The sequence below is a fragment of the Podarcis cretensis genome, assembly GCF_951804945.1.
Source record: "Podarcis cretensis genome assembly, chromosome: 3".
NCBI lineage: Eukaryota > Metazoa > Chordata > Lepidosauria > Squamata > Lacertidae > Podarcis > Podarcis cretensis.
This window is the reverse complement of record NC_137172.1, coordinates 6011900-6033205: the sequence shown is the minus strand read 5'-3', so window position 1 is coordinate 6033205 and position 21306 is coordinate 6011900. Positions and strand designations below refer to the sequence as shown.

The window sequence follows — 21306 nt, the reverse complement described above, 5'->3', positions numbered from 1 at the left end:
ACAGCTAAACAAACAATAGGAAGCAAGCTGACATCTACCGGTGATATTCACGGATCTTGCCAAAGGGACATTGGCTTCTCCAACGGCGCTGAGCAAAGCGCTGTAATGAAACAGCCACGTAATCCGGTTGTTCACCACTATCTCACGGAGGTTCTTGTAGTCCAAAATGTCAGAGTAGATGAAAGGACCTAAGAGGAGGAGGAAGGTGAAAGCATGAAGGTAAGAAGCAGCGTAAGAACCTACAAACTGGAGAGGGTCACCTGCCTTTTGGACAAAAGCCTGTTGATGGAAAACAGAATCTCAAGGAATTCCATTCTCATGTTCTCTGCAGAACACTGCATGTGTAATGAACTTCATATACACGTCTGTGCATCCTTTCATGTACATACAGAACGATCCATTACAAACAGGCGCAATAATGTTTTGACCATGATGTTGTGCACCATCAGTTGTGCACATTAATCAGCAGGTGTCCATGACAGTCACCCCCAAACATACATACATCTACTGCGTAGCAGCTAGGCCAAATTTGACACTCGTTTCAGTTGACTAAGGCACTGTTTGAAACAGCACAAGAACTGCAAAACTGATTTCGCCAGAGACCTTCAAAGTATAAAAAAAGATGAGTGCATGCACAACAAAGCTAAGGACGACATAACTACAGCATCTCCAGCTCTTGAAAAGCTATGCACTGTTCACAGAGCCAGATCTCATTTGATGCAAGCATTTTGCTTTGTTTGAGCATCCATTTGGAAGATCTTTTTGCTTTGATCAGTTTCCTTCTGTACCAGGAAAATACCACTGACGAGGCAAATTGCATGGCGAGATTTAGAGAAAAATGTATCAGGCATATGAGGAAAAAGTTTCCCACCACACCGTATACAAAACTAGAAGCTTGGTTAAACTGGTTACTTCATTTTTTGAGTGCTGTGATAAGCATGCAAGGGATCTATAGCTAGCACTTAAGCTGGCCTGTCAATGCTGCTTGTATAACTACTGAAGAGTTGGTTAAAATATAGAGCTGCATGCATGGAATACCACACAGGATTTTCTTACATGCCTGGGGTCACTATGATAAAGGTTTACAATATGCCCTAAGCTGGAACCAGACAATAGCTTTTAAGAAAGGTAAAAGGATGATAAAAACATTGTTTTCCACTGGAATACACACTCATTTATTTTTCCTGCCATTGGCTACTGTCAAACAGGATTTACAAGGTTTTGAAGTACTGCAATACCCTGTGAACCAAAAGCAGCAGTGGAATGAGTGAGTACACCACAAATTAGGATGTCTCTTCATTCCACTTTTCAACTCTATTGCCTCTCTTCAAAGCAGAACATCACACTGTTGCCTGTTCAGCATGATTAGATATGGCATACATTTAATGTACAGGTGTCCTTTCGTTCGTTTACTATTTATGTTCACACAGAAATAAGCAAGTCAATTCAATTGCTGTTGCACTAGCATCAACACAAACCCTTTCTAGTTATACTGCATACACGTTGGCTTTGTTTTATGGAAAATATGAAAATTGTTGGGCAAAGATTCTTTCAAAACACATTCACCAGTATTTTAATATGCCAAATGCCTATTTTTAGGGTTAGGTCAGCAAATTCAGGTGAACTGGAAGAAACAGGAAGGTGAGATATAGCATATAACTAAGTTTTCAAGATCCTTTGTCAAAGAGGATCACTGCTGCTGGAATGTAATCATAGTGTGGCTCTCTCATCATAATCTGGTCACTTACCGCTATGAAAGACATTATCAGGGGGCTTCCTAATATCTGATAGGATTACATTGTTCTTTCCAAAGCGTTTTCTAGAGAAGACAGAAAGATTAGACTCAGAACAACTCTTCTGAATTCATTTTAATTAGCACGATAGGTTCTGGACAAGACTCTTTGAACAGAACTAGTTTTGCTGGGTGATGTGGCTTCTAGCCCAAAGTTCCTGCACTCTGAAATAGCAGCATCGACAACCCTTCTGCATCAGAAAACATCAGCCGACAACATATGGATTCAGATTTGTGATCAACCCAGATCAGTGTACAATGCAATCTCCATTGCCTCTCTGCTTTTCTTCCCCGGGCACAACTTTAGGATTGTGAATGAGATGTGCCTGATTTTCACCTTCTAACTACAAGTAAATGTGATCATTCATGGGAAATCTTAACCTGTATCTTCAAAAAGGGCACCAGAACTTCTAGTTGTAAATAGAAATTACAGCTTACCTCAAGAGCTTAGCAAGTCCTACTCCAAGTTGGCCAAGTCCCCCTACAAAACAAGATTAAATGTTTACAGCACCTGAAATGTTATGCCTTATAACAACACAAATAAAAATACTTTATGTTCTGCAGAGACTGAGAACTTTAGACATAAACTCAATTAACAGAAGCCATCAAAGGAAGCTACAGATGGGTTATTTACTTTAGTGACTTTGACCTGCACAAGAATGACCTGTAGCGTATTAAATCCTCAAACCTCAAAATTACTACCTCACAAAACATTGGCATTTCAAGAGGGCTTTGGTTCAAGAAAGAAGTGGCAGATGATCCATCATCTACAATAATCAGATGGAAGCTGAACCCTCTTTTTCCAGGGCTACATTTGGAGCAATGCTCCTGTTCTCAGTGGTCTGGAGTGAGGTAGAATGGACAGGCCTATGTGTACAAGGGGATAAGGGTTCCAAGAGGGTTCACAGTGTTTCTCTAAACCAGTATTTACATATAATCAGATGACTATCAATACAGGTGGCCTGATACAAAGAAATACAAACAGAACAGAGAAAAACAACTGCAGAGTACTGCTTAACAGCAGACTGACCTGTAATTAATACCCGTGGATGGTCCGATTCAGAGAACGACACTGAGTGAAAGCTGGCGTCTGAAGCTACTTGCCGTGGTGAGAAACCAAGACACCTAACCGGCACAACAGCAACTTGACAGCCACAGCCAGGTTTCTGCAGCACCTGCTTGACAGCTCGGCTCAAGCTCCTCATGGCTGGCATTTTTCAAGGCTGTTGGAAGAAAAGGAAATTTCACGGTCACTAATAAGAGGTTCCACAAGCAGTCATTTTTCATAAGCGCTTCAGAAAAACCAGCTCTGCCTGAATTACCCAACAATTCATTAGCTACAGTGGGAGTACTCATATATAGTGGTACCTTAGGTTAAGTACTTAATTCGTTCCGGAGGTCTGTTCTTAACCTGAAACTGTTCTTAACCTGAAGCACCACTTTAGCCAATGGGGCCTCCTGCTGCAGCTGTGAAACCGGAGCATGATTCCTGTTCTCATCCTGAAGCAAAGTTCTTAACCTGAGGTACTATTTCTGGGTTAGTGGAGTCTGTAACCTGAAGCGTATGTAACCTGAAGCATATGTAACCCGAGGTACCACTGTACGCTCAATGGTAGAGCTGCTGGTTGATAGATACTAGCCATGACTGCTGTGTACTATGTCAGGCATTCCCAACCTTCGGCCCTCCAGATGTTTTGGACTACAATTCCCATCATCCCTGACCACTGGTCCTGTTAGCTAGGGATCATGGGAGTTGCAGGCCAAAACATCTGGAGGGCCGCAGGTTGGGGATGCCTGATCTATGTCCTGTATTGAAGGCAGAATGTCTCTGAATAACAGTTGTTAGGGACAGTGTTATTGCATTCAGGCCCTGCTTGTTGACTTCCCACGGGAACAGACTGCAGAACTAGATGGGCTTTTGGTTCTGATTCAAGATGGCAACTCTTATGTTCTTAGCATGTGCTTTGCATCTTCACACAGGAGTCTTTCCAGGAAACCATGGGAAAATGCTGCCAGTCACAGACAATACTCATGTAGTTGGAACAGTTCGACTCTGCAACACAGTTTACTATGCGCCCCAGAACACTGGCATGCCGCTGTCAGAAAGGGAAGAGCCTGAATCAACACAGGAGTAGCAAAAAATTGCTATCCCAATATGGAAATTTGCTTGAGGGCCCTCCCTTGTTATAACTGTTTATAATAAAACAAATAGTCAATTCTGACAGCTAAATTGTCATGTCTGCTGGTCTACACAGCCAAAATCGACATCAGGGCTTTCCAAATTTTTTCATGTTGGTGACGCACTTTTTACACATGCATCATTTTGCCACACAGTAATTCAGTTTTACTAACAAACCACAGGTTAAACTAACCTCTTTCCGGCCCTGGGAAGAGCACGGGGAGCATTTACGAAACACACCTACACACTGCAGCCAGCACATTAATGTGTCGCGACACACAGTTTGGAAAGCTCTGGTCTACACTACATTAACAACACGGCATGCAATGAACTTCTCTTGCACAAGACCCATTGAAATGAACAGATGCTACAGAAGAACATATCATTTCAGGGACTTTGTTGTTTAGTCGTTTAGTCGTGTCTGACTCTTCGTGGACCAGAGCACGCCAGGCACTCCTGTCTTCCATTTCAGGGACTACTGTACATTAAATTTGTACCATGCTTTTCCACAACCATCAAGTTCTGCACACCCTACTTAACTCAGTAGAGCATGAGACTCTTAATCTCAGGGTTCTGGATTTGAGCTCCATATTGGGCAAAGGATTCCTGCATTGCAGGGGTTAGACTAGATGACCCTTGTGGTCCCTTCCAACTCTACAATTCTATGATTTTTATGAATCAGTTAATATTAGCTCTGATTGTAAGAGAACACTGTATAATGTTAAGACCAGAATGAAGACCAATAATAAATGTTCACTGATGTAATATAATAGCATAGACACTTTTTTAAAAAAATCACAATACATCACTGCAGTAAAAATAGAAACCATATTGCATACTAATCATATTTCTATCATAAATTCCTGCTGTTCAGTATGAGGCATATTTTTGAAACTTCTAAGTAACAAATAAACGCACGCACAACACAGTATTAAGTACCATGCCTGCTGGCTTGATACCTAATGTTACAGCTTCTTGAAGGCAGCCAGAATCAGCAAGATCCTAGCTACACCTGTTGTCTATAAATCTAGTGCAGAGGGGTTAAGAAGTCTGACTGCAAGAAGTCTCATGCAATTCATTAAACTTGCAGTAGCTTTCCTCACAACCATGCAAGGAAATAGGGATTTGATTAGAGAGAACACACCTACTACAAAATATATACCATTTTCCTGTACACCCAACACACCCCCAACCACAAAGTAGAATCTTGCTCAGCCTAACTTCACTTTAATAAGTTCCCAAAGCTTACGGTTAATAAACCTCAGCCAGAAATAAATTAGTGAGACGCATACATTGTGGGGGTGGGGAGGTAAAAAGCCAGACCTCACACTTATTGACACATTTTAAAAATAATAAATAATAAAGATTCCCTCCCCCCCCACACACAAACACACACACACACCTCACACTGCAAGGATATAGCTGTCCAGGGATCCTTTACCTTTTTACCTTTACCTAGTCAACAAGTGTTCCATCTAGCTAGATGGCCAGTCTAGAAGTAAAGGGTAATTGACAGCTGAAGTCAGGCTAGGGTGAAAGCTTCACAGTCATCTTGGGGTGTCAAGTTCTTCCCCCATGATGACTGTCAGTCTGGAGTTCTTAATACCTTAGTATCCCTCAGCTGTTAAAAGAAATTGATCATATGACCTCCTTCATCTGTTTGGGGGAGACTGTGCCCTGGAAGTCTAATTTCCATCCATTATGCCTCTGGAGTTTTCTAATACTGAATGTGACTTTCAAGAAAGGTTGCTCTTATCCCATGTTTTTCTTTGTTGTAAAAGGCAGAGTTCTAATGCCCTACTGACCTAAGATCCTAAACATCTCTTTACTCTAGCTTTTGATACCTGAGCTTCATATTTTTAGGACTTGCTTTGTTTCTGTGTTGTTTAAACATCCTATTTTAATTGTTGTAATCTGCCCTGGGACCTTGGAGAGGACGAGAGCTAATGATGGCTATTTCACTCTCTCAGCATCCAGTCAGAAATCCATTCTTCACACTCACCCAGTTCATAATTGATTACATTATATTGGGGTATTAAAAGATTAGAATAATAGAAAAGGGCATTCCAGTGCTTCATTAGGATTAAAAGCTACACACCTTCTAAAGTTGATATACATGAATATAAGAACACACATTATACTCTCAGAACTTACATAAATCCTCACATCACCAACTGACGGAAACTACTACTTTTCATGTAGATCAATAATAGTGCTAAGCCTTAGCACTGGAAGGAAAAATAATACCTGTGTCTGGTTATTAAAATTATACTGACTGGGCCCCATTTAGCATCTAAGAGAAGCCATCAAACTAGAGATAATTCATTTATTCTAAATGCAACTGGGGAAAAAATTCTAAAAAGCAAATCTTTAAACAGCGTCTTCCTTCTTCCCAATACAATAAGACTTTTTTTCTCAGCTTACCTTCCCCTTTTTTGCCAGTGGCTTTGCAAAGCAAGAAGGAAAAGAAGAGGGGAGAGACATTTATAGGGCACAGCCTCTCTCCATCAAGCCAATTGGAGTTCTTGAAAGAGTGGGAGTTGTCCATTACACAGAAAAAGGGTGTGCGAGAGAGCACATGATATCAGCACAAAACACACATCATAATCCAGGTTGTTTGATTTAAAAACAGCGTCACCACACAATGGGTACAGAACTTTGAAGACAAGAAGCAACAGCAACGCTGCTTTTCTAATAATACAGGGCCTGCTTGCCTGGTTCACTGGATTAATACTTTATCCTAAATTAACACCTGCCGACTATTGTTTTAATGGAAACTGAAGTAATGGTACTATAAACTGGATTTGTTTGGCTTAAAAAGAAAGATTAAAAACTCTCTAACAGTACTTCAATTTACACAACTGGTAAACTAAAAAGCCTCTAAGGTTTAGTCTGAAATGATGATGATGATGATGGTGATAATAATTTATTATTTAATAATAATTTATTATTTATACCACACCCATCTGGCTGGCTTTCCCCAGCCACTCTGGGTGGCTTCCAGCAGAATATTAAAATACAATGATTCATCCAGTATTAAAAGCGTCCCTAAACATATACACACGCACACACACATATATATACACATACACACTGTATATATAAGAATATAAGATGGATCACAAAGTATGAATGGTGGGGCATTTTTTTTTACACTTAATACTTAAATTTATTAACACAAACTTGATGGACCAATGGTGTGATTCATCAGTACCAGGTAGTTTCCTATGTTCTAAAAACAAAGTTATGTAAGCCTTACTGCTGGCAGGTAGGTAATTGAAATAATACTCTCTGGCTGTAGCGTGACAGATCTCCAGAGTGATAACGTAACCTAGGCACCTGCTACGCACACAGAAATCAAGAACATTTTGCATAAATTGGCAGCCTTCAGGTTCATTCAGCAACAATAAGGCTATTCAGAGAGAGTTAGGAACCCTGGAGGTCTTATTTTGCTGTAATTAACAAATTTAGGGAAGAGGGTAGCAACTTGAAGCATGAAATCAATAGAAGGCCTCTAAAGAAAACTGAGGAACTGGACTATGACCCACCAGCTGGTTTTCTACAGAAGAAAACTGGTAGCAAAAAGCATGCTTTTATGAAAAGTTAATGTACCGCATAGTTTGTTCCTTAGGTAAGCTGAATTGAAGCTTTTAAGAGCTGTAGATTCCAGTGAACAAAATGGAGATTATGTTATATCAATCTACTGTAATTCTTTCACCGATGTACTTAATAGCTGTCCAATTAAAGTTAAACACACTGCTATTTGGAGAAGCCATGCAAAGGGACAAGAGTCACACCCAAAGTTTACAGCACTAGAAAACTGCAAGTTAGTCTTGCAACAAAATGTTGCAGTGTGAAGAACTCCTTTTCAGGGTTCCATATATCCAACTCCCCACCTGGCATCCCCCCCCCAAAAAAAAAACACCTCCTCTTACACACAGTATGTTCAGTGCTCACTGAGTTGTTTTAGGAGGTCTCTCCTGTTAGGGGTTTCCACTTTTTTCCATTCCGCTTGCTATTTCTGCAAGCATCAGGGCTGCCCTGAACATGCAAATACCTCCCTCTTGTGCCTGGACGGTGCCGTTTCTGCTAAGAATGGATTGGCAGTCAGGAAGAAGTTCGCAATTTGTGCAGACTCTACTACTGTGGTACCTCGGGTTACATACGCTTCAGGTTACACACTCCGCTAACCTAGAAATAGTGCTTCAGGTTAAGAATTTTGCTTCAGGATAAGAACAGAAACCGGGCTCCGGCAGCGCGGCAGCAGCAGGAGGCCCCATTAGCTAAGAACAGTTTCAGGTTAAGTACGGACCTCCGGAACGAATTAAGTACTTAACCCGAGGTACCACTGTACTGTGCAGAGGTCATCAGCACTGCACCTGCAGGTGCCAGTGTCGACAAAAAATCCAAACTCTGAGCTATCATTAAAAAAAATCATAGCCCTCCTAGAAAGAAAATTAAGCAAACTGTGCAAGCACTCGTCTAATTTAAAAATAAAAAAATTGGTGAAACGACCCAGCCTGGCTGCTCCCACCTATCCATGTTTTTAGCCAATGAGTGAAGCCAATGCAGTGATTGATGAACTGTATTCATACCAGGCAACAGGAATCCCTGGGACTTTAAAGAGCTGTTTCCCCCTCTGCTTTACTGCCCTTTTCCATTTTCTAGTAGTCCTTGGAATCTCCATATTTTGCACTTCCTGGGATCAAAAAATTTAGAGGAGAAGGAGTGGAGAGTAACTGACCGGATGCATTTCATTCCACTTGCAGAGACGTAGGGATGACAGTAGACAGTAGCCAACCTTCTCTTCTATGTTCTTTTACAAGGGAAATATAATTTCCAAATGCAATTTCTTTTCTCCTTAACTGATGGAGAAGTGTTGTAAAACCCACCCCACCCAACATGCTGTAAATGATCAGAGAATGCAAGAACGTTGTTCAATGGCTTTTTCCTCAAGCAAAATAAAATATTTTGTGCACTGCCCTTTTTGTAAACAAACAAAGCCTGCATGGGACTGTGTGGGGATCGCTTTATCAAAAAATCTACAAATTAACTCTTCCCAACTGCAATCAATGAGATTCAAAAGTATTCACTTGGGCTGAATTGTACCCTACATTATTCGGGGGAGTGGGTGGCACTGTGGTCTAAACCACTGAGCCTCTCGGGTTTGCTGGTTGGTGGGTTCAAATCTGCACAACGGGGTGAGTTCCCATTGATCTTTCCCAGCACCTGCCAATGTAGCAGTTCAAAAGCATACCAGTGCAAATAGATATATAGGTACTGCTGTGGTGGGAAGGTAAACGGCGTTTCCATGCTCTCTGGCATTCGTCATCATGTCCTGTTGCGCCAGAAACGGTTTAGTCATGCTGGCCACATGACCTGGAAAGCTGTGGACAAACACCGGCTTTCTCGATCTGAATTGAGATGCGTGCCGCACCCTATAGTCACCTTTGACTAGACTTAACCGTCCAGTGGTCCTATACCTTTTCCCCATGTCATTATTGTTGCAAGGCAATTTTAGACTAGACATATCCATTTAATAAGAGGATTTCATTTTTAACTTCTTGGCAGCACTTAACAGTGTGCAACGTCACTCCCATGTTTACGCAGAATCTCACTTTTATGTCTCTAGGTCTATTACAGCAAATTCCTTTCCTGGAATTGCTTTTAACACTGCAATGCCCATTTTGATTTCAAGGCGCTCTTAAATTACAACCCATAACTCTTAGCTCATGACAGCCAAGTGCTTGGTTAACCTCTGGCTCACACACTGCATTGAGCAATATAGCTTGTGCAGCAGTTACTACGCACTGCCTGCAGCACAGTTAGTGGACGATTTATGGGTCTCCCATTGCCTCTTCAGCTACTGCAGGAAAGGAGTGCTGCTGCAGCAACACGTGCAAGGACTTTTTTAAAAAAATGCTGATGAAATAGAAGTTCAGAGGAAAGTGAAAGACAAATGTTGGAATTCAGCATTAAGTGGCACTGAAATGAAATGCAGACTGTGATGCGTTTTATTTCTGGAAGACGGCAGGCAGCACCTTTGCCATTAATTTCCATGCAATTTGATACCTGAACTTTGCAGAACTTTCACAAAGTGCAAAATCAAGCATACAGTGGTACCTCGGGTTAAGAACTTAATTCGTTCTGGAGGTCCGTTCTTAACCAGAAACTGTTCTTAGCCTGAGGTACCACTTTAGCTCATGGGGCCTCCCACTGCTGCCACGGCACAATTTCTGTTCTCATCCTGAAGCAAAGTTCTTAACCCGAGGTACTGTTTCTGGATTAGCGGAGTCTGTAACCTGAAGCATCTGTAACCTGAAGCGTCTGTAATGAGAGGTACCCCTATAGTTTGTTTTCTCTTTTTAAGCCCACATTCCCAGAACGTTCGCACTTCTATCTCAACAAGTCTTCACTGACTTAGTCATGTACACAGAACGGAAGGTGGCAGGATCCACAAAGACATGCTCTGCAGGGAGCTGGCTTCAGGGAGTAGCCTGTTGGCAAACCAACTCTGTGTTACAAAGATGTAAGCAAACATGACATGAAGGCTGGCAGCATAAACCCTGCCATGTGGGAATCCCTTGCAGACAACCGCACTGCCTGGAGACAGACAGTCAGGTTGTGTATCCACGGCAGGGACCAGGAGAAGTGACCGCAGGGATGATTGCAGAGAAAAGAAACGCCATGGTGCATCTGCAGCAGCACAACTGGACATCTTGATCTGCCCCAGCTGCAACAAAACATGTCTCTCCCTTCCAACAGTTTGACTTCATCCCCATTGGTGCACTCTCCCATTGTCTCTTGGGACAGACAGTTGCCACCTCGCATTTCCATTAAAGGCATCAGCCTCCTACAGCACAACAGGATGCCACGTTGAATGCAATCCAGAGAAAGGTGCTCTCATCCTATTAAAATGAGCGTAACTTAAATTACAGTGGTGCCCCGCAAGACGAATGCCTCGCAAGACGGAAAACTCGCTAGACGAAAGAGTTTTCCGTTTTGGAGGTGCTTCACAAAACGAATTTCCTATGGGCTTGCTTTGCAAGACGAAAATATCTTGCGAGTTCCTGCGGGGTTTTTTTTCCTCCCCCCCCCTTTTTTCTAAGCCGCTAAGCTGCTTATCCGCTTATCCGCTAAGCCGCTAAAAGCCGCTAAACTGCTAATAGCGCTAATCCGCTAATCCGCCAATGGGCTTGCTTCGCAAGACGAAAAAACCGCTATACAAAGAGCCTCACGGAATGGATTCTTTTCATCTTGCGAGGCACCACTGTATTAACTAGCAACTTGATAAAGTGGGACTTCAACACAATTAACTACAGTACACACATATTTTTTGCACATTTTAATGGCAAACTCTGGAATGTAAGAAGAAAACTCCCTCTCCTCTGCACCTGCAGTATAAATATTCTAGTTGGGAAGCTACAATTTGCCCTAGATTCTTAAGGCATATGTTTGCAGTTGGTGGAGGGGGGGGGGGAGCTGAGGAAAGTTGCTATTAGCATTATGCAACTCCCTCTGAAAACAAAAGTTTCACCAACATGAGGAGTGACCCTCATGGCCTTGTTAAGTCATTGCCTCACCTCACCTTGAGGACACGAGATGAAAATTGTAAGGTATTGTGTAAACGGAATAGTATTACAGAAATAATCCTCTTTCTACACTGGGTGCCCAAATAGGCCAGGGAGAAATAAAGGTGGTTTCCTCTCTTAAAAAAAAAAACCTGAAGAGAAAAAGCAATAGCTTTCCCAAAATGCCCAAACAGACTACAGGCTACACATGTACATTGCTCTCCTGTGATCATGCTGCCTCAGCAGCAGAAAGCACCCGAAAGCACCATGCAGGCAACCCTTATGGATCAAGTTTAGACTACTGTACAGGGAAAGAAGTTGACGCGGGTGGCGCTGTGGGTTAAACCACAGAGCCTAGGACTTGCCGATCAGAAGGTCAGCAGTTCAAATTCCTGTGACGGAGTGAGCTCCCGATGCTCAGTCCCTGCTTCTGCCAACCTAGCAGTTCAAAAGCACGTCAAAGTGCAAGTAGATAAATAGGTACTGCTCCGGCGGGAAGGTAAACGGCGTTTCCATGCGCTGCTCTGGTTCGCCAGAAGCGGCTTAATCATGCTGGCCACATGACTCGGAAGCTGTATGCCGGCTCCCTCCGCCAATAAAGTGAGATTAGCGCCGCAACCCCAGAGTTGGTCACGACTGGACCTAATGGTCAGGGGTCCCTTTACCTTTACTGCTTGCCTGCCTTCAGCCTGGGGCAGTGCAGGAGAAGAGTCCAGCTGATGGGAACGTATGAGACCTGTGCCCAAGCCCCTGACTCCATTGGATTCTTAAAGCTCCAAGGAGACCCATGGGCACTTACACACACACTTGCACGCACGCGCGCACACACACACACCAGTTTAAAAGGCTCTGGGAGGTGAGAAAAGCTTTTGGGGAAGCATGCTTTCAAATGTACTCCTACATCCCTGGACCAATTCCCTCCCCAGGAAAGACAACACTAGATTTCCTGCAGCCTCATCTTTCAAGGGCTGGCTGCTATGGAGGAGGAGGAGGAGGAGAATGTGAGCAATGAATGGTCCATGCATCCAACTGGGCAGGCAGGACCCACAGCAGCAAGGGAAATAAATTAGCCAAAGGTTTCAAAGGGAGATGAGCTTCACACATCTTACTTGCTGCCATTCACATCCGCAGCCAATGTACAAGACTTTTTCTCTGTACAAGCATAGAAGCAATTTGACCACATGGGATGGTGCTACTTAGCTACCCGTGTGCAGAGGTGGAACAGCTGGAGACACAAAGTCAGGCATGATGCAGGTGGTGATAACAAAACATCTTGGCCGCCAGGTTATTGAGAAAAAGGAAGTGAACTTAAAACAGGTTACCATTTGCCCTTTAAGCTACTCTCTGAGACCTTTTAACTTTTTGCACTAATTTAACAGCAATTTGGTGCATGGGTCAGTCCTCATTAACTGCTGCTGTGTAGAGGCAGGCAAACAGATTGTACTCAGCCCAAGAGTGTGTTTCAGGATGTGAAGAGAGAAACTGAGCATGCTGCAAACACCAGTGATGCACTGGTGTCTGTGGGGGTCACCTCAAATGTATCGATTTGGTGTCTGCCCTTCTGGGACACCATTAAAGGTAAAGGGACCATGACCTTTAGGTCCAGTCATGACTGACTCTGGGGTTGTGGCGCTCATCTCGCTTTACTGTCCAAGGGAGCCGGTGTACAGCTTCCGGGTCATGTGGCCAGCATGACTAAGCCGCTTCTGGAGAACCAGAGCAGCGCACGGAAATGCCGTTTACCTTCCCGCTGGAGCGGTACCTATTTTTCTACTTGCACTTTGATGTGCTTTCAAACTGCTAGGTTGGCAGCAGCAGGGACCGAGCAACGGGAGCTCATCCCGTTGCGGGGATTCGAACCGCCGACCTTCTGATCGGCAAGTCCTAGGCACTGTGGTTTAACCCACAGCGCCACCCGCGTCCCTCATGGGACACCATTAGGGAACAAGAACTGTGGCCCTGCAGAAGTGGCAGAAGGACTTTCAGTGACAGGTACGGGAGAGGGAGAGAGAGGCTAACCTGTCTGGGAGGGTCTATCATGGGGCAGGGAAAATAAGGGCTAGACAAGTGCATGCACTTGTACAGCGTTTCTGCACTTTACAATTATCTCACTATTGATTTGGTATGAATAATCTTCTAAGCCTCTGGCTTAAGCCTCATCCCCTACTGAAACAGAGCCTAAAGCCAGTTCCACAACATAAATTTAAAGCACATGAGTTCTGGGAACTTTAAGGGTGCTGGGAATTGCAACTCAGAGGGAAACTACAGTTCCCCAATATTCTTTTGGGGGAAAGTGATGTGTTTTAAATGTTAATGGAACACACATGCCTTCTGCCACCTCCAGCTCCCAACATATTAAATTTTCAAGACTGAGCACCTCAGGGCAGGGACCCACACTTTTTGCCTCTGCTCTGTAAAGCACCAGGAATAAGAAGGATTGCAACATGAAGGACTGGGAGTGCTATTCAGCAAGCAAGGTAGGTCTGCTTAAAAATAATAACCAAAATAAATCAGCATTGAAGATAAAATAAAATGCCAGCTGGAAACATATATCAGGGAAGAAAGGGGTTTGCTGATTGTTGGTTTTTTTTAAGAGAGGGCTAAGATTTTTCAACCAAAACAAAACAGCGTAGATAATAAATTTAAATAAAATGCTATTTCAGTACATTTGCTGCTGAGACAGAGAGATTGAGATTGCTGAAAAATCTTAGTCATTCCATTGGGAGGGAAAAACAGAGGAGTTTAATAAGATTACACCACAAAAAAGCCAGCCAAGAAAACAAAAACCCTTTGTTCTTTCCTTTTTGAAACTTACCACTTTACAGTGATCTTTGTTGTTAGCCACCCTAGAAATACTTTACAATTATTATTAATTTCATGTCTATACCACTTCTAATTAAAAACAAAACAAAACCCCGGCATCAAAGCATTTTACAATCTACATTAAAGCATCTAATAAAACAACCCAGGATAAAACATTACAGAAGAAAGTCAAGTATAACGCATAGATGCAAAATGCATTCTTGTTCTGTGTGTGCGTGTTTAAAGAAAAACACATAAATGTATCCAATAAATGCCCAGGAGACAGTGGAGGTTCGATGGAAACCAGAGCAGCAGGTGGACGAGATGATGCTTTCCTCTGAGCATGTGCAGAGACCCTCTCCTAACTCCCCCCCCCCAAAAAAACCCCTTAAAATTAATTGAGGTGGATCCTCTGGGGTCCCACCACGTCGCTGGTTAAGAAAATAAGGTATTTTGAAAACTCGAGTATTCGGTTTTTTTATTATTGTGTTCTCGTTTTGTATTTTTTTTTTCTGTTGCGAACCGCCATAACAACAAAATAATAAAATAAAATAAAATAAGATAAAATAAAATAAAATAAAATAAAATAAAATAAAATAAAATAAAATAAAGGGAGAGAAAGGAGGACAAAGGACGGTTCTGAGGAGAGGAAATAAATACGCGCTCCCTCACTCACCTGCTTTCTTTCTTTTAATTTTTTTCCCCCTTCACACGCGACCAAATCCTTCCCGCTCCTCTTCGGCCGCCTCACGACCCACCTGACGCAACGGCTCCGGCACCTGCCCTTATATAGCCTAGCGCCGGCTCGCGGCGACCCGCCCTCCGGCTCCCGCCTCCTGATAGGCTGGTGTCGGGCCGCCGCCTCCCTCCCCCGCCGCGCCTCCCTCGACGTAGCGGAGGCAAAGCGGCCTCGGCCAATGAGGGGCGCCGCGCCGGCAACTGCCGAGCCGCGCGGGGTTACTATGGAAACCGCTTGGCGGCGGCCTAGCAGAGGACGCGCTGCTAAAGCGAAGGCCGGAGGGGGAGTGACGTCACCCCCCCGCACCTGCCGCGTCAGCGCCTTCTCATGACGTCATTTGTGAAGGTTTATAAAGGCAGGAAAACATGGAAAGGAAAGGGATGCTGCTTGGGTGGGTGGCAGACAAAGAGCAAAACTGAAGCGGATCCAAGTTTAGCATTTCTTACAACCTAGAAGCTCAGCATTTAGGAAGGACACGCGCCTCCCCCACAAAGGGTCATCTAGTCGACCCCCTGCAATGACGGAAAAGTCCTGACAGAAAGGAATCTCCTTCCTTGTAACTTGAAGCCATTGCTTCTGGTCCAACCCTCTGGTCCAACAAGCGTGCTCCAGTGCTCCATCCTGCATGAGGCAGCCCTTGCGATATTTGAAGATGGCTTTCATATCTGCTCCCAGTCTCCTCGTTCCAAAACCCCAACTCCCTCAACCATTCCTCATAAGGTTTGGTTTCCAGACCCTTGAACATCTACAATAGCATTAGCCTTAGAATCATAGAATCCTAGAGTTGGAAGAGACCACAAGGGCCATTGAGTCCAACCCCCTGCCAAGCAGGAAACACCATCAGAGCACTCCTGACATATGGTTGTCAAGCCTCTGCTTAAAGACCTCCAAAGAAGGAGACTCCACCACACTCCTTGGCAGCAAATTCCACTGTCAAACAGCTCTTACTGTCAGGAAGTTCTTCCTCATGTTTAGGTGGAATCTTCTTGTAGTTTGGATCCATTGCTCCGTGTCCGCTTCTCTGGAGCAGCAGAAAACAACCTTTCTCCCTCCTCTATGTGACATCCTTTTATATATTTGAACATGGCTATCATATCACCCCTTAACCTCCTCTTCTCCAGGCTAAACATGCCCAGCTCCCTTAGCCGTTCCTCATAAGGCATCGTTTCCAGGCCTTTGACCATTTTGGTTCCCTCCTCTGGACACGTTCCAGTTTGTCAGTGTCCTTCTTGAACTGTGGTGCCCAGAACTGGACACAGTACTCCAGGTGAGGTCTGACCAGAGCAGAATACAGCGGCACTATTACTTCCCTTGATCTAGATGCTATACTCCTATTGATGCAGCCCAGAATTGCATTGGCTTTTTTAGCTGCCGCGTCACACTGTTGGCTCATGTCAAGTTTGTGGTCAACCAAGACTCCTAGATCCTTTTCACATGTACTGCTCTCAAGCCAGGTGTCACCCATCTTGTATTTGTGCCTCTCATTTTTTTTGCCCAAGTGCAATACTTTACACTTCTCCCTGTTAAAATTCATCTTGATTTTTTTGCCTTTTTTGCTGCTGCACCACACTGTTGACTCATGTTAAGCTTGTGGTCTACCAAGGCCCCTAGATCCTTTTTGCAAGTAATACCGCCAAGCCAGGTGTTGTTGTTTAGTCATGTCTGACTCTTCGTGACCCCATGGACCACAGCACGCCAGGCATTCCTGTCTTCCACTGCCTCCCGCAGTTTGGTCAAACTCATGCTGGTAGCTTCAACAACACTGTCCAACCATCTCGTCCTCTGCCATCCCCTTCTCCTTGTGCCCTCCATCTTTCCCAACATCAGGGTCTTTTCCAGGGAGTCTTCTCTTCTCATGAGGTGGCCAAAGTCTTGGAGCCTCAGCTTCAGGATCTGTCCTTCCAGTGAGCACTCAGGGCTGGTTTCCTTCAGAATGGAGAGGTTTGATCTTCTTGCAGTCCATGGGACTCTCAAGAGTCTCCTCCAGCACCAGAATCCAAAAGCATCCATTCTTCGGCGATCAGCCTTCTTTATGGTCCAGCTCTCACTTCCATACATCACTACTGGGAAAACTATAGCTTTAACTATACGGGCCTTTGTTGGCAAGGTGATGTTTCTGCTTTTTAAGATGCTGTCTAGGTTTATCATCGCTTTTTCACGTCTAGGTTTATCATCGCTTTTTCACGTCTAGGTTTATCATCGCTTTGTCGGCAAGGACAAAGCAGTGATCCATGAAGGAGAAGCCAGGTGTACCTCATCTTATATTTGTACAGCTAGTTTTTCCTGCCTAAGTGCAGAACCTTACATTTGTCCCTATTGAAATTCATTAGCTTGTTAGCTTGCGCCTTGTTCTCCAGTCTGTTGAGGTCATATTGAATCTGGATTCTGCCTTCATTAGCTCCCCCTCCCAGTTTGTTGTCATCTGCAGATTTGATAAGCATTGTCTCAATTCCGTCATCCAAGTTATTTATAAAGACTTTGAACAACCAGGACAGGGCCCAGGACAGAACTCTGTGGGACTGGTTTAGCATGATCTCTGAGGCCACTCCTTTTGACAGCAGCTGCCAGAATCAGATTCTCTGCACCTTTCTGCAAGAGAGACTTTCTGGGCCAGCGCAGATCACAGAATCACAGATTTGTAAAGTTGGAAGGGACCACAGGGTCATCTAGTCCAACCCCCTGAAATACAGGAATCTTTCACCCAACCTGGGAATCGAACCCAAAACCCTGAGATTGAGTCTCATGCTTTATTGAGTGAGATGAGTGCTGCTGCTACCAATTTAATGCTTCTGCAGATGTTGCAAACCATACTGTTGCAAACCATTGAAATGTCACAAACCATATAAATACCATGCTAATATAAACATAGGAATTGTGGTGAACTTTTGTGAACAGGTGAGGAGCTGGGGGCTGATTCTGGATGTGGGCCTACGTTTTGATGGGCAGGTGGGGGAGTTTGCAAAGAACAGAAACCAAAAGGAACCCAGAAGAACAGGAATCCACAGTGCAGACAACTTTCCCAGAAAGCATCCGTTTCTTGGAAACAGGAACCTTGTACAATTAGTTTTTTCTAGATGAAGGTTGAAAGAGAGGCATAGCAGTTTTAATGTTGAAAGAGAAAGCAAAGAATCAGAGCTATCCTGTTTGTTTAGCTATTAGGATCGGCAATTGCTTCATCAAACACCATGCTGGTATTTGATTGCCTCAAAAGACACAGGAAATATCCAAGTACCCGTAAATGTACAACTTGAGCAACAGGAAGAAAAAAACTTTCATAATGAAAGCAAAACTTCTACCAGAGTTGAAATTTGAGCTCCTTACACTATGTTGGGCCCTTAAATAAAGCTAAGACTTCAGGCATGGTAGTACAGGTCCAAGAGCATTTTGCCATGCACGGCTTTCTAAATATTCTTCCTGGTTAGCAAACTCTGCTGCTTTAAAAAAAGGTCTTGTATATTGTTACTGCACCAATTGCTGTATTTGCCAGAAAGATCCAGTTTATCAACTGCCAGTAAGCAAGAACCAGATTTCACACAGATGAGGAAGATCTCTTGAGTAGAACCCTGGCAGAGATACATGCCCGACTGGCATGTTCTCTCCCTCCTGGTCAATCGTTCGGGAGCTTCAAAAGCTTTCTTCAGCCCGAACATCACAGCGACCGATGCCAACAGACATCGGCACACTTAGGGATCCGCAGAGTCTTCGCAGCTTGCGTAACAGAACCCCAGCAACTCAGCATTTTGGCTAATCTACTTTATTTACATATAAACAGACATGGAGCACTGCAACATGGCTCCCTCTCTCTCTAGCATCAGACAGCAAAGAGAAAAAAACACAGGACAATAGTCCAACTTCACGGAACACAGTAATACAAACATCCTGTCTCTGTTACTTCCCACTCTGTGGAGTCAAAACATATACCATCATGTGAAAGACAACAATTCCATGACTGCAATCATGGAGCAGGAATTCTAACAGTTTCCACCTCAAGCCTGAAGATAATGATGAGTGCCAGGTGAGTCTCCCTGGATACAGCATTCCACAGGAGCAGAGACACTACAGAAAAGGCTGGTTCTTGAGCTGCAACCCTCCATACCTCCTGTGGAACGGCAACACGAAGAAACTCAGGTGACCTCAGGTGACAATCGCAGGTCCAGGTTGGATCATATGTGGAGAGGCAGTCAGAGGCATGGGGAAGTTTTTGGCCTACAACTCCCATGATCCCTAGCTAGCAGGACCAGTGGTCAGGGATGATGGGAGTTGTAGTCTCAAAACATCTGAGGACCCAAGGTTGAGAAACACTGCCTTAAGGCAGGTATAGGCAAACTCAGCCCTCCAGATGTTTTGGGACTACAACTCCCATGATCCCTAGCTAGCAGGACCAGTGGTCAGGGATGATGGGAATTGTAGTCTCAAAACATCTGAGGACCCAAGGTTGAGAAACACTGCCTTAAGGCAGGTATAGGCAAACTCGGCCCTCCAGATGTTTTGGGACTACAACTCCCATGATCCCTAGCTAACAGGACAAGTGGTCAGGGATGATGGGAATTGTAGTCCGAGTTTGCCTATGCTTGCCTTAAGGGATGCAATACTTGCCTTGCCCTGGCAACCCACACTTCACTACTACAGGCGGTCCTCAGGGAATTAGGGTCCTGAGCCACATGGGGTGGTGGACGAGATGGGCTTTGGACCCGATCCAGCCGCCTTCTCCTCCTACTCTTCCTTCCCCTCTCAGATTAACATTTCTGTGTTGTCCTATAGTTTAGACATTTTAGTGCCCTCCAGATGTTTTGGGACTACAACTCCCATCCATCCCTGACCACTGGTCCTGTTAGCTAGGGATGATGGGAGTTGTAGTCCCAAAACATTTGGAGGGCTTGAGTTTGTCTGTGCCTGTCTTAGTGCTTGTCTCATCGTTGCATTTTGTGGGCCAGTAGGGGAGCACCCAAACAATAAAAGGTTGAAAGCAAATGGGAAGAAAGCAGCGTATTTTGCCAGATGTGACCACACATTCAAACACCCTACCTCATCCATCAGAAACAACACTAGCATAATTCAATACAAAAGACACACACGCACACACACACATACACAAAATGGAAACCAGTAGAGAGAGCCAGCCGCTTCTTACCACAGCACATTTTCCTTTTGACTTTTGCATCCAGGGATGGATACAATACTTCACACTGGTGCAGCAATTCAGAGCGCCAGGATTGCTTCACAAACATTGTTGTAAGCCATACAGAGATCCTGTGACACAGAACAGTATGATTAACCCCCTATTGCAAAAGTGTGGAAACTTGAGGGCGAGGCCAAATGTTAACCTATCGCACTGCCTTCTAAGCAGACATCTGCAGGACTGAGTTGTTAAAATACTTGCTGAGCAATAGAAGAAGAAAAAAAGCAGTATTTTCCAGCGCTTTGAAGACTACAGCAGCATCTGTATTGATAATAAAATAGCAGATTTATTGTGGCAAGAGGCTTTTGGAGACAAGTGTGTCATTAGAAGCATGAGGCATCACCCTCATCTAACAGAGGGCGAGGTCTTGGCAGAGCTGTCACTCAATTAAAGAAATCTTAAATGAATCTGATTAGTTTAAACTGATTAACAAGTGCAGTCCTGACCGTGTCTGCTCACAATTAAATCCCAGAGTTTGGTATTTAGCCTACTCTTGGGAAAGCGGGGCTAGGAATGCAACCTAATTATGCATGTATGCATGCAGATTACAGAAATATCTGTTGATACAAGATTTCTGCTTTTATCACACTGTTTTATGTTTGTGCTTTTGTATGGTGCTTTGATATTTTAAATATGCAGCAGTTTAGAAATGCTTTGCGTATATAGTAAGATTGGGGGCAGAAAGTATTGTGCATCATGGCAGGTGTGGTCTTAAAAGACCGAACACTGAGATTATCTGCAAGAGCGTCTCTGGTCATTTTCCAAGTTGGTGAGGCTCATTTCACAACAAGGAACAAAGCCTTTGGTGTCATCAGGCAAGTCTTGTAGAACTCTCTGCCACTGGTGCTTCAACAGTCACCATCTGTTCCTCCTTTTAACCACTTGAAAATCTATCTATTCAGCCAGGCCTATATATGTAATTAAGAATACAGTCATACCTTGGGTTACACACCCTTCAGGTTGTGTGTTTTTGGGTTGCGCACTGCACTGAAGCCAGAAGTACCGGAATGTCAGGGGTTCAGGAGCAGAGGCACAGGGAAGAGA

At 43.9% G+C, this 21306-nt stretch overlaps 1 protein-coding gene and 1 long non-coding RNA gene across 5 annotated transcripts in view; both read right to left on the bottom strand.

Annotated features, from left to right (window-relative positions):
• Positions 1–21306, bottom strand: part of LOC307211838 (L-threonine 3-dehydrogenase, mitochondrial-like) — a 152784-nt gene that overhangs the window by 7916 nt on the left and 123562 nt on the right. For 2 of the 4 annotated variants that reach the window (XM_079968933.1, XM_079968932.1), the window contains exons 2-5: positions 2823–3015; positions 2231–2273; positions 1749–1819; positions 39–188 (exon numbers count right to left, since the gene is read on the bottom strand). In XM_079968933.1, the coding sequence (XP_079825059.1) occupies positions 39–188; positions 1749–1819; positions 2231–2273; positions 2823–3006 (448 nt within the window). In that variant the 5' untranslated portion in view covers positions 3007–3015. Of the gene's footprint in view, positions 1–38; positions 189–1748; positions 1820–2230; positions 2274–2822; positions 3016–5412; positions 5437–6395; positions 6533–21306 lie in introns of those variants that run through there. The other 2 variants (XM_079968930.1, XM_079968931.1) reach the window with 2 other exon arrangements.
• Positions 1–21306, bottom strand: part of LOC307212113 — a 150771-nt gene that overhangs the window by 72943 nt on the left and 56522 nt on the right. The window lies entirely within an intron of this gene.